Raw genomic sequence first — 14,747 nt, 5'->3', positions numbered from 1 at the left:
TCAGACTGGATACAACAGCAAGATTCAAGTATGTATGGTGTTTGCAAGACATATGTTAAATAAAAAGACAAATGGTTAAAAGTAAAATGGGAAAAAGTGTATCACGCAAATGATAAGAGGATGGTTATTATTCAAAAACCAAAAAAGCAAGTGTTGGCAAGGATGTGGAGAAATCGGAGCCCTTGTGCACCGTTGGTGGGAGTGTAAAATGCTAACAGCCTCTGTGGAAAACAATATGGAGATTCCTCAAAAAATTAAAACTAGAATTACCACGTGACCCAGCAATTCCACTTCTGGATATATTCTCGAAAGAACTGAAAGCAGGGTCCTGAAGAAATACTTGTATACCTGTGTTCACAGCAGCATTATTCACAACAGCTAAAACATGGAAGCAACCCAAGTGTCCATCGGCGGATGAATGCATAAGCAAAATATTAGTCTTTAAAATATGCAATGAAATATTAGTCTTTAAAAGGGAGGAAATTCTGACATGCTACAACATGGATGACTCTTGAGGACATTATGCTAAGTGAAATAAGCCAGTCACAAAAAGACAAATACTGTACGAGTCCACATAAGAGGTACTTAGAGAGGTCAAAATCTAAAGACAGAAAGTAGAATGGTGGTTGCCAGGGGCTGGGGGAAGCAGGGAAGGAGGGAATGGAGAGTTATTGTTTAATAGGCATAGATTTTCAGTTTTAGAAGATGAAAAGAGCCATGGGGATGGGTGGTGGTGATGGAAGCCCAGCAATGTGGATGTGTTTAATACCACTGAACTATAGTCTTAACAATGGTTAAGATGGTAAATTGCATGTGTATTTTAACACAAAAAAAGAATCATAAGCTAAACCTTTCGTAATAATATCTGACATAGACTTCAAAACAAAAAGAATTACCAAAAATTCAAAACATTTCATAATGATAAAATCATCAACTAATCAGGATGACAATTTTAAACAGTTAGACCCCTAATAACAAAGCTTCAAAATACATGAAGCAGAAACTGACAGAACAAAAGGGAGAAATAGACAAATCAAGAATTATAGTTGGAAACTTTAGCACCCCTTTCTAAGTAAGAGAATGGATCAAGGGACAGTAAGGATGGGGAGATATAAACATTATGAAACAATTAAACCTAATTGATATTTATAGACCACCACACCCAATAAGTTCAAAATGCACATCTTTTCAAGTGCACCTGAAACATTGACCAGGATAGACCAAATACTTGGCCGTCAGCAAATCTCAGTAAATTTCAAAGGACTGAAATCATAGTTTATACTCTCTAGTCATTAGAAAACTAAAGTAGATATCATTAACAAAGATACCTGAACAATCCCCAAATATTTAGAAACTAACACATGCTAAATAAATCATTGATAAAAAGAAATCACAGGGAAATTAGAAAATTTAATGATTGTACAAACCAACATGTCAAAATTATATATGGCTAAAGCAATGCTTGGAGAGAAATCAATAGCTTTAAATGCTTATATTTTGGGGGAAAAATGCAGCTTAAAACCATTCACCCAAGCTTCCACATTAAGAAGCTAGAAAAAGAGCAAATTAATCCCAAAGTAAATAAAAGGATGTAAAGATAAGAATGGAAGTGAAACAGAAAAGAAACAGTAGAGAAAAAAATCAATAAAACCAAATTTGGCTCTTCGAAAAGATTAATACAATTAATAAACATTTAGATTAACTGATTAAAAAACATTTCAATATTAGGAAAGAAAGAGGAGATAACACTGTGCATCCTACAGATATTAAAGAGATAATAAGAGAATATTATGAACAATTTTATGTCAATAATAAACTTAGATAAAATGGATTTTCTCGAAAGACACAAATTGCCAAAACTGACACAAGAATTAGAAAACGTGACTAGCCCTATATCTGTTGCGGAAACTGAATTCATGAGTAAAAACCTCCCCGCAAAGAAAACTCCAGGTACAGCTGGCCTTACAGGTGAATTTTACCAAACATTTAAAGATTTTTTTAAAAAAGCAATTTGACACAAACTTTCAGAAAATTGAGGAAAACTTCCCCAAACATTTATGAGGTCAGTACTACCCTGAGACCAAAACAATGCATTACAAAAAAGAATATCATAGCACAATGTCCCTCATGAAAATAGATGTAAAATTCCCCAAATTCAACACTATATAAAAGGATGATGCATTGATGACTTTATGGGGCTTATCACAGGCATATGACGTTGGTTTAATTTTTTAAATCAATGTAATTTACCACATTAATAATTAAAAGAGAATTATATCATCTCTAGAGGTACAGATCAAAACATCTGACAAAAGCTGAACCCCCATTCCTAGTAAAACTCTCAGAAAACTAAGAATTGAAGGAAATTCTTCTATCTGGTCAGGGCAGCATGACAAATACTTACAGAAACATTATATTTAAGTGAGACACTGAACTCAATCCTGCTAAGATGGAAAACAAGGCAAGAATGTCCCCTCTCGCCATGTTTATTCAACATTGTCCTGAAGGTTCTAGGCAACGCAATTAAAACAAAAAAATAAATGGGCTGTAAATATTCAAAAGGAAGAAGGAAAATCATCTTTATTCACAAGCAACATGATTGCATACATTGAAAATTCAAAAAAATCCCCCCCAAACGACTAGGGCTAATAAAGTGAGTTTAGCAGGGACACAAGATGCTGGCAGGAGATGCATCTTCCCGGGGCCTTGCGTTTCTGCCTTTCTGGCAAGCAGGGACACTGACTGCTCCGTTCCAGGCTATCTTCAAGGAGATACATAGATGATAAGTGAGTGTCTCCCTCCAGAGCAAAGGGTAGGTTTGTTTACTACTCAGTAAAATAAAGATAACATCTCCCTCCAGACCAAATTTCAGGCAGACCTACTGCTCGTTATAAAAGAATCAGCTTCCTGAAGCTCGGCTTTCCTTTGAAAAGCCTTTTGGAGAGGCAAGAAGGGAAAGACCTTGTATTTGGAAGCAGGAACATTTGGAATTGTACCCCCCACCCTGCCACTTAGCCACTCCTGTGTAAGGTGGGTGTGACATGTAAGGATCCTACAGGACGCTGCCTCCAACACCTGGCAAGTGCTCCATTCATTAGGGATCACTTTTTGCCTGCCTTTCTGACCTGCCCCAGACAGTATTCTGCACATGTAACCTGCCTTAGAATTTAAAAGGAAGAAAAAAATCGAAGAATATGAACAAAAAATAAAACAGATCTAGAATTTAAAAGAATATGGAATTCATTAGATATGGAATACAAAAAATAAGCCCATCTAAATAGGGAGCCAGAGAGCTCCCTTTATTCCTTTCTAGGCTTTCCGACCTCCACGCCCATAAAAACATTTTGCAAAGACACAATGGCTACCAAAGACTAAAAAGATGCAAAGCTTCCAAAAATGACAGATGCTCAGCTTAAGGACGTTGATGACTGGGTCTCATGAGCCCATTCCTGGAGGAAGCCACTGTTCAGTCACAGCATCAAGCCAATACGCCAGCCTTCTGGACCAGGGACTGAGCATGTGGGACTCCCTGAGCATGTGACTGGCGGAGCCACTGGTTGGGAGGCAGACGGATTACTCCTTCTGCGGATCCTCCAGTTGCTTCACTCTCAGATCCCGCTTCTGCTCCGCGAGCACCTCATAGAACCGATGCATGGCTACAAGGTTCAAATGGGGACAGAGAACCATTTAGTGGGTTTGCAGCTGAGCCCCAGAAATACCCAGTCATGGTGGACCCCCAGAGCCTAACTCGTTCAGAGATGCTGACCTTCAACCCTCCCTTCGTCAGGACAGATTTCCAAGTCGACCTGTCGCATCCCCCAGGGCTCTTTCTGAGCTTCATTGTCACAGCAGCTGCCTGCCAGACACCTTCATGACTCTTATCCAATCCCATAGAATGGCTTATGGCCTTGGCCTCAAGTTTTCTATCTGCCTCTAGTGACCCTTTGCTCAGTCTATTCTCCGTGTTAGCCCAAAAGATATTTCTGTAACATAAACGTTTTCTCATTCACTGCTATGTTCCCAGCAGATAGAACGGTGCCCAGCACATGGTGAGATGTGATAGTTGTTGAAAGGAAGGTCGTGTTTCTATAACCTTCAGACGGGAATCTGAACTCTGTTGTATAACATACAGGGCCTTCCGTGGTCATCCGTCTGTCTGTCTCATCTACTAGACTGCAAGCCCCACAAGGGCAGAGCACCACTTCCTATTAGCCTATAGTCCCCAGTGCCATGCTCAATAGGCACAGAACAGACACTCAAAAGGTGGAATATACCTCAAGCACCTATCAGTTCCTGTTTACAAAGGAACTTAAAGACAGGAAAGTGGAAAGAGATGGCAGAGAAAGGCTGGAACTATAGGAGGCTAAAGGCCAAAGAGGGGACAACTCAAGCATTGGGTTGGGTTATAGAGGAGCTGATGGCGCATCTTTGAAGGATGCCAGGCTTGGGATGTCAGCATCACTCACCAAGTTTTAACGGGAGGGGCTTATCCGAAAAGACGAGGCGGAACCAGCCAGGCTCCTTACACATGTAGGTCTTGCCAGGGGACAGTATCAGCTTGTTGCCCAAGAAACGGTGATGGAGGAGCAGCTCTTCCTCAAAGGTACATGGTTGCAGGTACTAGGGAGGGCAGAGGGGCGGAGCTAAGCTCAAGACCCATCCAGCAGGTCTTGCCCAAGAACACGTGTCTTCACTCCCAGAGCTCACCTCTTTCAAGTTCATCCAGACATAGAGGCCCGAACCACGACTGAGAAAGGGGATCTTCAACGCCTTCAACTTGTTGGTGATGTACCTGTGAGCTGCCTTCAGCCGAGAGTGATTAGTGGGCAGGTACACTTTGTCAATCCATTCTGGAGGGTGGGGGGAGAGAGCTGTCACAGATTCACAGCAGAGATCTGCCAGAGGGTTCCTTGCCAAGCTCCCTCCACCTGGGCTTCTGGCCAGCTGTTTCTATCCAAGATTGACCCTGTATTATAGTTGAGCTCAGGGCATCCACACCCAGCACACCCACCTCTTACCTATGACTCTGGGGAAGACCGAGCTTCTCACTAGTCTAGTAGGAATATTCTGAGTTTACACCCCTGAGGCAAGGAGCTGGGATATCCCCTGAACACGGTTGATGCTGCTGTTGTCAACTGAGCAAGTAGCAGGTACGCACAGCTCCCCTTACCTCCTGCCCCAGAGCCTCACGTAGTGGACTTTGAGGAACCTAGACACGCATGGGGACGACCTTAGTCCAATTGCTCTCGGCATTGGCGGCACATTAGCACCACCTGGGAACCTTTTAAAAGTCCTGATGTCCAGATTATACCCCCAGATCATCTAAATCAGAATCTCTGGGGATGGAGCCCACACATCAGTATTGAAACTCCCCAGGTCATTCCCATGTGCACCCGAGGTTGAGAACTAGTGTTCAAGGGGCTGGAAATCTGGTTTCTGCCAAAAGCCACGGGCCTGGCACCATGTAGGGAAGCAGCCAGTCAGATTTCTCATATCCACCCCTTTCCCCATCCAAAGCTGAAAGCAAATTGTTTTCTAGACTAGATTCTCTTATATTAGTTTCTTTTATTCTCTCCCAGTTTTTAATTGAAATCCTCTAGCCTGGCAGCTGCTCTGTTACAGGGAGCTAAAGAAAAGGGGCCTTATCTAAGTTTGGGCAATGGCATTAACGGGAGAAGTGCCCTCGGAAGCCAGCATTCACTGGAGACCCACAGAGGAGTGGGGATCCAGGGGCCATGGACGTAGCCACACCACCTTGCCCAAATGGCAGCTCTCCTTCGGCCACCTTGGAAGATGATGTTAAGTCATATTCGAGGAACTGAGGCATTTCTTTGTAATCTTTGGCTGAAGCAATCAGGGCGTTGGGAAGGGAAAACTGACCTCCACATAAAGATTGATTTCTGAAGTGCCCACCTTCGAGTCTTAGGATACAGCTGACCATCCCTGTTCTAGGCAGAACCCCGTGAGCTGCCAGACAGCCAGAAATGAAAGCCCATCCTACGTTTTAGACCAGCACCTTCTCTTCTAGCCACACCCTCCTGCACCATCTGAGTTGCATCCTGCTCTCCAGCAAACTTTCTGTCTTGCCACCATTAAACCTGAGACAGCGAACAGGGCCTCAGTGTGTCGAAGGCATGTCAGAGGCCTAAGAAGACCCAGAAATTCCCACTGGCCAAGAGATCTGGTCAAGAGGCCAGCCCCAGGGATGGGGCTCAGTACCTCTGTCCTGGAGCAGCCGACACAGCTTGTACTGGGTGATCCCAGAGATGCCACTGAGGAAGCCAAAACAGCTCACAGCGGAGACCACCTCCTTGTTGTGGGTGTACAGAGCACCAAAGCGGAAGCCAGAGATGCCAAAATCCTAGAGGAAGAGAAGTGGGGAGGGAATAGCTAGTGTCTGCCTTCTGCTCCTGGCTCCCCCCCCCCACCCAAGGACAGGCAGCTGGGGCTCACCTTACTGGTGCCCCAGATCACGTGGGTTCTGTTGGGGTCAGGCAAACTGGGGAGCAGACAGAACAATCAAGATTACAGAGAAACATTTGAAGGGTGAAGACTTGGGGTCTATGAGGGGAAAAGAGGAATGTGGACTTGATGTCCTTCCCAGACAAAGGGCCTGTGGGGCCCAAAGTTCAAGAAACAGTTGCCCCAGTTAAGCCAGGAAGTCAACAAAAGGTATCCTCAGGGGACTAGAGGGGACAGCTCCAAAGTGCCCACTAAATGAAGTCCCGGACCCTCATCCTGGCTCAGGGCCTTCTTATAGCTGGTCCAAAGCCACCTTCTTAGCAGCTGGCTCTTCACGCAGTGGGCCACCCATGGTTTCTAAAATGAGCTCACCTACTCATTACTCCCCTGCCTTTGGTGAGGCGGTCCCTTCTGCCAAGCATGCGCTTGCTCTGTTTGGCTGCTGGGATCCTATCCTAGGGCCAAACACCCTTAAGAAAGTTTCACCCTATTTCTGTCCTTTCCCTGTGCACTGCTTATCAAGACGTTCCCACCCCGACGTTTGGAAGGGCTTTGTCTTGACTTTGACAGTGCACGTTGTACGCTGCCCTGAAGTCATCTTGTGCACAAATGGCTCTTAGAGAAGACACTTGGGAGGAAAGGTGATGCTTTGCTCGTTTTCACACTCCCAGTGGCACTTAGCTGAGGTCCTAGCATGTAGCCAATTAGGTTTATGGCACATGAGCTCACCCTGCAAAAGCAGAAACCTCGTGGTTCTCATTCCCAACTCCAGCTGAGACCAACTCACCTTTCCATGCTCAGAACACTGTGGAAGGTGACGGAGTCATCAAACACAGACAGCATGTACATCTCATCTATGATCACATGTAGGTTGTACCTGCAGGTTGGACGGAAGAGCGAGGACAATATCCGGTTCTCTCTGATCTTAACTCACTTTCTTTAGGCTCTTCTCTAGATACAGATCAGAGACGCCTGCTACCTCAGCAGCCCACCCAACCCTTCCAAGGGCCATGATAAGGCAAAAGGGGCAGCACACCAGAAGGGACCTTTCGACCTGGTGTGGGGGTACTAGGAAGGAACAGGACCCCAAAGATCCACATGAGAACATCCTACCTAACCCTCAACCATCAAGCAGAGACCAATGAGAAGGGGCTGGGGGTCCAACGGAGTTTTGGTCTATTATGCTCAGGAGCTCTCACTCAAGGTCTGAATTGAAGTGCTTATCACATCATCCCATTTATTCTCCCAGCAGCCCTCTGGAGCAGGAGTGTTACCTCCATTTCACAGATGAGGAAACTAAGTCTGAGACATAAAATTAATCCCCTGAATTAGCAAGTAGGATGTGACTCTCATCCTGTCGAATTCCAGCGTTCTTCCTCTCGTCTCCGTGCTCTGCCGTTCATTGGTCTGGATTAGTTATGAAGTTTGAATAAATGTGTTTCTTCTAGAAAGTGGAAGATTATCTACCCTAACGATTCGGGCTATTTCAAGACTCCAGAGATAACTGATGATAACGTGTTCTTAGGAATGTGACATGAAAACTCTCTGGGGACACGTCTGCAACCCACAAGGTCTGAGAGTCTGTCTCCCTCGACACCTCAGGCCAAGCAGTTTGAGAAATGGATGCTGGGAGAAGTGGAAAAGCAACAAAACCATATCATGATTGTTATGTAGGCGTCTGTAGCTGGGCAAGGGCTAGGTAGGAAATGGCAAAGGGTTGGGTTGAAGTGGCAAGCATGTGGGTGCATTTTCCTTCATTTCAATTTCACTTCATTGTACACAACTTTCAAAGTATACTCTGCAGCAAGAATATTTAGGGTGAATTATTTCTGGGTAACGGGTAAATGACTTCTTGACCACGAGTGATGGGAACCGTTTTTAGGGACTTTGTGTAGTCTCAAGCGGTGGACTCATACCTCTTGGCAAATTCCAGGTATTCCTCCAGTGAGTCTCTAGAGTAGACATCTCCCAGGGGATTCTGAGGATTGATTAGCAAAAGGCCTCTGACCTTTTTCCCCTAAAAAACCCAAACATAACCGAGTAAACACAAGTCCTTCCCATCTACATCAAGTCCAGCCAAGGATCAGGTCAGGACGCCCAACATAGGTCACCCGATAAGGCCTAGGTAGGCTCTTGAAGCATCAACCACCACACTGCCCATAGAGGGGGAGGAGGTGGGGGCGCCATAGACAGGGCTCAGGGCTCCTAGGGGACAGGCCCCTGGGCTCGTTCACTGCCTCTTCTGAAGGATCCCACACCATCTTGGGGAGCAGGTTGTACCAGAGTCTCAGTACTCAGTCAGGGGCAGCAGCGCCCATCAGGACACATGGTGCCCTCCTTACCTTAAGCGTGGCCTCAAGCAGGGCCTGCTCCAACTTGTCCACAGTGAGTTGGAATGGACGGGCGCTCCCATCAGTGATCTGGAAGACCAACACTGCCTGAGAGCTGCCCATCCGAAAGCTTCTAAGCCCTGACTCCCCGTTCCCATAACCCCCGAGCAAGCCTTCACCTCCATACCCAGAGCGCCAGGCCCACGTGCCCTCTTCGACCTGATTTCTCCATCCTTCCCCTACCATCACTTACACGGGAAGAAAGCAAAGCCCCCTACACCTTCCAGATGCCCCTAGAACATTCCATTGCCTAGGTGGGCTGAGCAGGGGAAAGGGCCCCATTCTGACCTCACTGTCCAGGTGGACAGGCATCAGCTCAACTTTCGAATACAGGTAGGAACCCACGACGAGGCCACCAAAGAAGGGGGTGGGGGTCAGCAAGGCCTCTGGAAGCACAGGGAGACAAAGCTGTCCGTCCAGGGTCTCTCAGCTAGAAGCTGCCAGGCTCTCCAGACCAGCAGCAACACCACAGATGGCGAAGGTTAGGTTGACAGTCCCTCCTACTTGGAGATTAAGTAGGGGCTCTTAATCTTGCTTTGACTTAAACCTTAAACTTGCTTTCCGGCTCAGGCTCTCTGGAAGTTATCCATTCTTAGAAACGTTATTTGGGGAAAACACTCAAGTTTCCTCTTTGGGAGTACACAAGAGAGGGAGGAAAGGGAAAGATAATGTTGTGAATGGCTCTGGATCCAGGGTGCAAATCAAGCCAGGCTTGTTAGCAGCTGGAGCACTGGTCGTTCAGCGAGTCTTGTCTGCTCCAGGCCAAGCCCTGGAGGCTAAGGTCCATGCACAGGGCGCCTCTGGTCTCTCTGTGTGGCTTGGGTTACCTGGACTGGGTGATCTAGCTTCTGTCCTTCCCATCCATTTGGCCTCATCGATGAGCTAACCAAGGAGCCCCTCCTTTGAATGAAACTGGCCATCCCGGTAACTTCCTCCCACACAGCCAGAGCTCATGAAGACCTGAGACTCTTGTTTGGGCATTGTTAAGAGGGAGGTTGAGGACAGATCTCTCCCCCTTATTTGATCTAGAACTAATTAGCCTTTTTTGTTTTTGAGGAGGAGGAGGAAAGAGAAAATCTATATAGTCTAAGCCAATTGACCAGGACTTTCTGTACTGGAGTTGAGACCAAAAGCACAGCTAATAATAAGTTGGCTCCTATTGTCACCATTCCTGAGGCATACCTCCTTGAGGACCGTCACTTGTTCCTTCCATATTAAATGAGGACCCAAATCCCTTGCTCCTACAGAAATAGTAGGAAGATGTTCTAATCAGAGTAGAGGTCCCAGCGCTTGCGAGGAAGGGCCTTGAGTCAAGATGCTCTTCTTCCCGAAGGCCCAGTGCCCTCGTGCTGCTATTCCGCTGAGGGAAAGCAGCGCGCATTGACTTACCACCTGGATCACACAGAACCGTGGCCAGCGCAGAGAAGACAGAGCAGCAGCCACTTAGAACAACCACCTGAAGAAGTCATGCAGAAATAAAAAAACCGGTCCCCAGGTAAGAAGGGGTGACCCTCATCTCCCTCCCCCTGGGAGGGGCAGGCCCCAGGAACCGCCTCAGCTGGGAGCCAGTGGCCCTCACTCTGCCCTGGCCATGAGGGTCTCTGCTGATTCCCCCTGTACCTTCTAGAAAATGCAGAGTCCCCAACCATCCAGCCCTTGCCCAGGGGGGCAGCAAGGCTGGGAAACTGACTCACGTTTTCCGGATCAAGGCAGGCAGGTGACTTGGAATAGTAGGTCAAGAAGCGGGCCACTTCTTCCCGCAGGCTGTGGACAGACCCAGAGGGAGCTCGTGGTTCCAAGGCCCAGGGCCCCTTCTCGTTCAGGGTTAGACTTCAGTCTTTTCCAAAGGGCAAAGTGTCCAACCTTATTTTACGGGGCTGCCGACCGAGGCTGTCAACTCCCCAGGTGACACAGACAGCACGTGTGAGAGTTTGGACAAGAACTCAGGCCTTTTGGGTAACAGGGCAGGGCTATTTCTACTACACCAGGCTGCCTCCTGACGATGTTTTGCTCTAGGCATTTTCTAGAAGTCATTACCCAAAGAGACAGACAGGAGGCCAATGAAGAATCTGGCGCTAGGAGTGCTTCCCCGGATGAGGACAGGTGCCTATGGACCAGGAGACCACAGATCTGGAAATTACTTACAATGGTTGCCCTCTCTGGTCAGAATATTGCAGCAGGGCATCCTCAAGGTGGTTCATGTCACTCCGACTCAACTGTTGACAAATAGAGCATGAGGACAGCCAGACCAGAGGAGCCCAACATGCCTCATCCTACTTCTAGGATGCATACGGGTGTTTGCCCTGCAACACGGCCTTCGAGAAGGGCAGTGGGGCTACACGCTGTATGCTCCTTGGGGGTGGAGGCCCCAGTCTTCTTGGCACACGTTACACAAATACATAACTCACTCTGAAGTGTTTGAAAACCTACACTTGGGCCAGAGGCTCCCTTGGCAGCCTACCCACCATAGCCCCATCTAGAGAATAGCTCTGAACACAGTCAGCAAGGCCAGGAGGTTAGATGTGCTGTTCTAGAAGCTTTTTCCCCGCTCCCTTCCCCCAAACCCCTAAGTCCCATTGGTGCAGCTACCACATGCTGAGGAACCTTCTAGCGGGACCGGGCCGGAAGGTGGGGCCCAGCATAGCCCAGAACCTGGCTTACCCTTTCGGTCATCAGATCAGTGCACAGCTTGTTCTCACTGACACCGAGGTTGATGAAGCCCTGGAGATGGAAGGAACCTGAGGTCAGTCCTCCTGCCCTGCCCGATACGGACCCCTTTAAACGTGCCAATAAGGACTCATCCTGTGAAACAGAGATCTCTCAGCCCCGTGAGGCAATTCCATCCACATTTGGGCAGAACTCCACCTGCCTGACCCGAGAGCCTGGATCCTTAAGCCGCAGGCCCTGCCTCGCACCCATCTCTACTATTTCTGCTTCCTTGTAAGGGCCCTTCAAGTCCATGGAGGAGGAAGGGTCCCTCCGAGTCCAGTGGAGGTATCTGACTGACCGGGCCCTGAGAAAAGCAGACGGCCACCGAGCCCACGTCACTTAGCTGGAAACAGAAGGGAAGCTGTGAGTCATGCTGTCCTCTATCCTCCGGCTGGAGAGCTGTTGTGAACCTCCCTTGCTGGAAGCCTTTTGTTGGTTCCCTATCACCCTTAGGATAACATCCTGATACCTCGCAACGGACTACCCCCATCTACACCTCTTGTTACAGCGCTCGTTGTCCCTACTCTAGCCACACGGGCCTCCTTTCCCAGTAACTCTAAGCCCTTCCCGTCTCAGAGCTTTCACACATGCTGTTCCTCCATCCTGGAGGACCCCCTCCCACCACCACCGTATGGCTGGCTGATCCAGCCTTTAAGACACCTTCCCAGGCCACCCACTGCAGGCATCCCCTTAGTGCTCTTGGGGACATTATTAATGTTCATTTCCCAGTGGCGGACTACATTCATCACTAGACGGAGTTCCATGAGGGCAGGCTGACTTACCACTGTGACCACAGTGACTCCTAGTGGGTAAGAGCTGGGGTTTAGATAAAGCATGCTGGGTGGGGAGGTGGACCCAGACCCAGCTCTTTAACTTTCTTGGGCATGTCACCTTGTTTCTGGCCCCATTTCCTTATCTATAAGAAGACGATAGCACCTACTTCACGGAGCTGGGAAGAGTAAGTGCAAGAACACAGTACTTGGCACAGGACTCAGTAAATCCTGGCCACTGGGGCCCTCAAGTATGTCCCCCCCCATCCTCACCATGGTGTTCTTGTCCTCATGGTATTTGTCTCCTTGGTAGGTCTTGAAGTCCTGGAATTTGGAGCGCTCGAAGGCAGAGATGTCAGTCCCATGGTTGGACAGGTCACGGCTGACAAATGCAACTTCCAGATGACTCAGTTGGTAAACTAGCTGGTCAAGCTGCCTGGACAGCTGTGCCTGCTGCCCGCCTCCAGCATCATCCCTAGGGCCCAGGGTAGGGTGAGGCGCTTGGAGCCCCAGGCCCCACATGGCCCCAGACTGGAGGAGGTTGACCACCCGGCGCAGGAAGGCTTCCTGCTCCCCGGTGGCCTGATTGTGCCTCTGCTCCTCCAGCGGCAGGTCCAGCTGTGGGGGCCTGGTCATCAGCTGTGTGATACAATCGTCTACGGTCTGCCGCAGGTGCAGCAGCGTCTCCATCAGCTGGGTGTGGCTGCTCTGGTTTCCGATGACCTGGTCCCTCAGCTGGTCACAGGGCAGGACGTCTGATTGGTGACTCATACCCTGGGCCTTTGTTTTGGCCTCGACAGGCTGGCTGGAACCTGCAGAGAAAGAGGGAGACCATGCATTGCAACAAAAAGGCTGACCCCTCCTGACCCTGAGGTCCGGGCCTCATCTCAGGCTGGTCACTGCCTCCCCCAACCTCCACGCCTTTGTTATGGGCCCAAATTCGTCCAGGACAAGTTACCTACTCATTCAAGGGCGATGCCTAAGGGACCCCAAGCCCAGACACTGGAGCACTGTCGTTAAATGACATTAAAATGAGTTCTCAGGAAGAGCCTTAGGGCCCACTTTGAGAAAAAGGGGGAACTGGACAGGAAGGCTCTGGTTCTCCAGCCCCTGCTTCCACAGAGCAATCCCTGCTTTAGATGGCTCTAGAAGGAAAAGGGATCTGCTGCGTAAAAAATAAAGAAGCCTGAGTAACTCATTCTGCTGGAATAGGGATTAGTAAACGGCTGCCCGGGGCCAAATCCAGCCTGTCGCCTCTTTTTGTAAATAAAGTTTTATTGGAACACGGTCATGTTTGTTTGTGTGTTATCTGTGGCTGCTTTTGTACTATGAGAGCAGAGTTGAATCACTGAGACGGAGACCGTATGACCCAGCAGGCCTGAAATGTTCACTAGCTGGTCCTTTACAGAAACAGGTTGCCAAGCCCTGTTCTAAAACATCAGTCCTTCTTTCAGCCTATTTTTCCCGAGTTGGCCATGCCAGATGTTCAAATCTCGGTCCTTCCGTCCTTCTTCCTTGCATCGCTTCCTGCAAACGCTTTCAACCTGCTCTCTGTGACAGCGGCCTTAGACTTCCATGACTAGGAACCACGGGCTAGACGTGTGGTGCTTGAACTTTATTGTCACCAGAAACACTGGGAGGGCTTGTTCGGCCAGATGGCTGGGCCTCACCGCCAGACTTCGATTCAGTAGGTCTGGGGTGGGGCCTGAGAATTTTCAGTTCTAACAAGTTCCCAGGACTACACTTTGAGAACCTCTGACTATTCAGACCAACCTTCCATCTGAAAAGAAGTCGAAATGCTGCATAAGAGCTAAGAGACACCTCTTTAAAGCCTCAAAAACAAAAAAAAATCAAACAAAAATCAGGTAGCAAGTAGCCACAAGGTAAGAAAACCTGAGGCCAACAACTGCCTCTAATTCTTTGTAAGACAATCCTCACACCCCCAGACACTGGCCCTCTTTTCCTAAAAATCTAGATTTATACCTCTTCCACCAAACACCATGTTCTAAGCCACACGCCTCCCTTACTTCTTTCACAGTCCTGTGGCACCACCATTTCAACGTGCTGGACACTCTGCCCAACCCTTCAAACCATGATCAGTTTGCTTTTGACGTTCTCATAGCAACCTATGCTTCTCCTCCGGTGACACTGAATATCGTTACTTGTTCCGTATCCGCCCGGGTCAGCCTTCATCATTCCATCCTTAGCACAGCAACCTGGCATATAGGAATCAGCAGGAGGGACACAATCCTGAGGGTGTTGCCAAGACAGTGAAGAGATCAGCCATGACTGAGGACTGGCCGTGGAAGATGGAGCAACGGCGACATCAAGCCCTCTGGCCTTCCTGCTCCTTGACACGTGCCAGCCCCCCTGGTGTCTCATACTCTGACCTAATTCAGATTCTTCCTTCTCGGTA

At 48.3% G+C, this 14,747-nt stretch overlaps 1 protein-coding gene across 1 annotated transcript; it reads right to left on the bottom strand.

The window, feature by feature from the left end:
- Window positions 1–1,775: 1,775 nt before the first annotated feature.
- On the bottom strand, window positions 1,776–13,391 carry ACCSL (1-aminocyclopropane-1-carboxylate synthase homolog (inactive) like). The gene is made up of 14 exons (XM_014861244.3): window positions 12,605–13,391; window positions 11,514–11,573; window positions 10,998–11,068; window positions 10,547–10,616; window positions 10,242–10,308; window positions 9,141–9,238; window positions 8,805–8,882; window positions 8,379–8,479; window positions 7,250–7,339; window positions 6,454–6,499; window positions 6,220–6,361; window positions 4,708–4,850; window positions 4,467–4,620; window positions 1,776–3,656 (listed from the first exon to the last, which is right to left on the bottom strand). Exons 1-14 carry the CDS (start codon window positions 13,100–13,102, stop codon window positions 3,574–3,576), a joined length of 1,701 nt encoding a protein of 566 aa, XP_014716730.3. The 5' UTR covers window positions 13,103–13,391; the 3' UTR covers window positions 1,776–3,573.
- Between the last annotated feature and the right edge of the window lie 1,356 nt (window positions 13,392–14,747).

The sequence above is a fragment of the Equus asinus genome, chromosome 17 (assembly GCF_041296235.1).
Source record: "Equus asinus isolate D_3611 breed Donkey chromosome 17, EquAss-T2T_v2, whole genome shotgun sequence".
Lineage (NCBI taxonomy): Eukaryota > Metazoa > Chordata > Mammalia > Perissodactyla > Equidae > Equus > Equus asinus.
Note: the sequence above shows the minus strand (reverse complement) of the source record. Positions and strands in the feature narration are given on the sequence as shown.

What these genes read in the sequence shown, in the direction of transcription:
- ACCSL (XM_014861244.3), bottom strand. Translation starts at nt 13,102, where the DNA reads ATGAGTCACCAATCAGACGTCCTGCCCTGTGACCAGCTGAGGGACCAG. An exon ending in CTGATCTGATGACCGAAAGG is followed by an intron (nt 11,069 to 11,513) that starts GTAAGCCAGGTT and finishes ATTTGTCAACAG; the next exon opens with TTGAGTCGGAGTGACATGAA. An exon ending in GACCAGAGAGGGCAACCATT is followed by an intron (nt 10,617 to 10,997) that starts GTAAGTAATTTC and finishes GTCTGTCCACAG; the next exon opens with CCTGCGGGAAGAAGTGGCCC.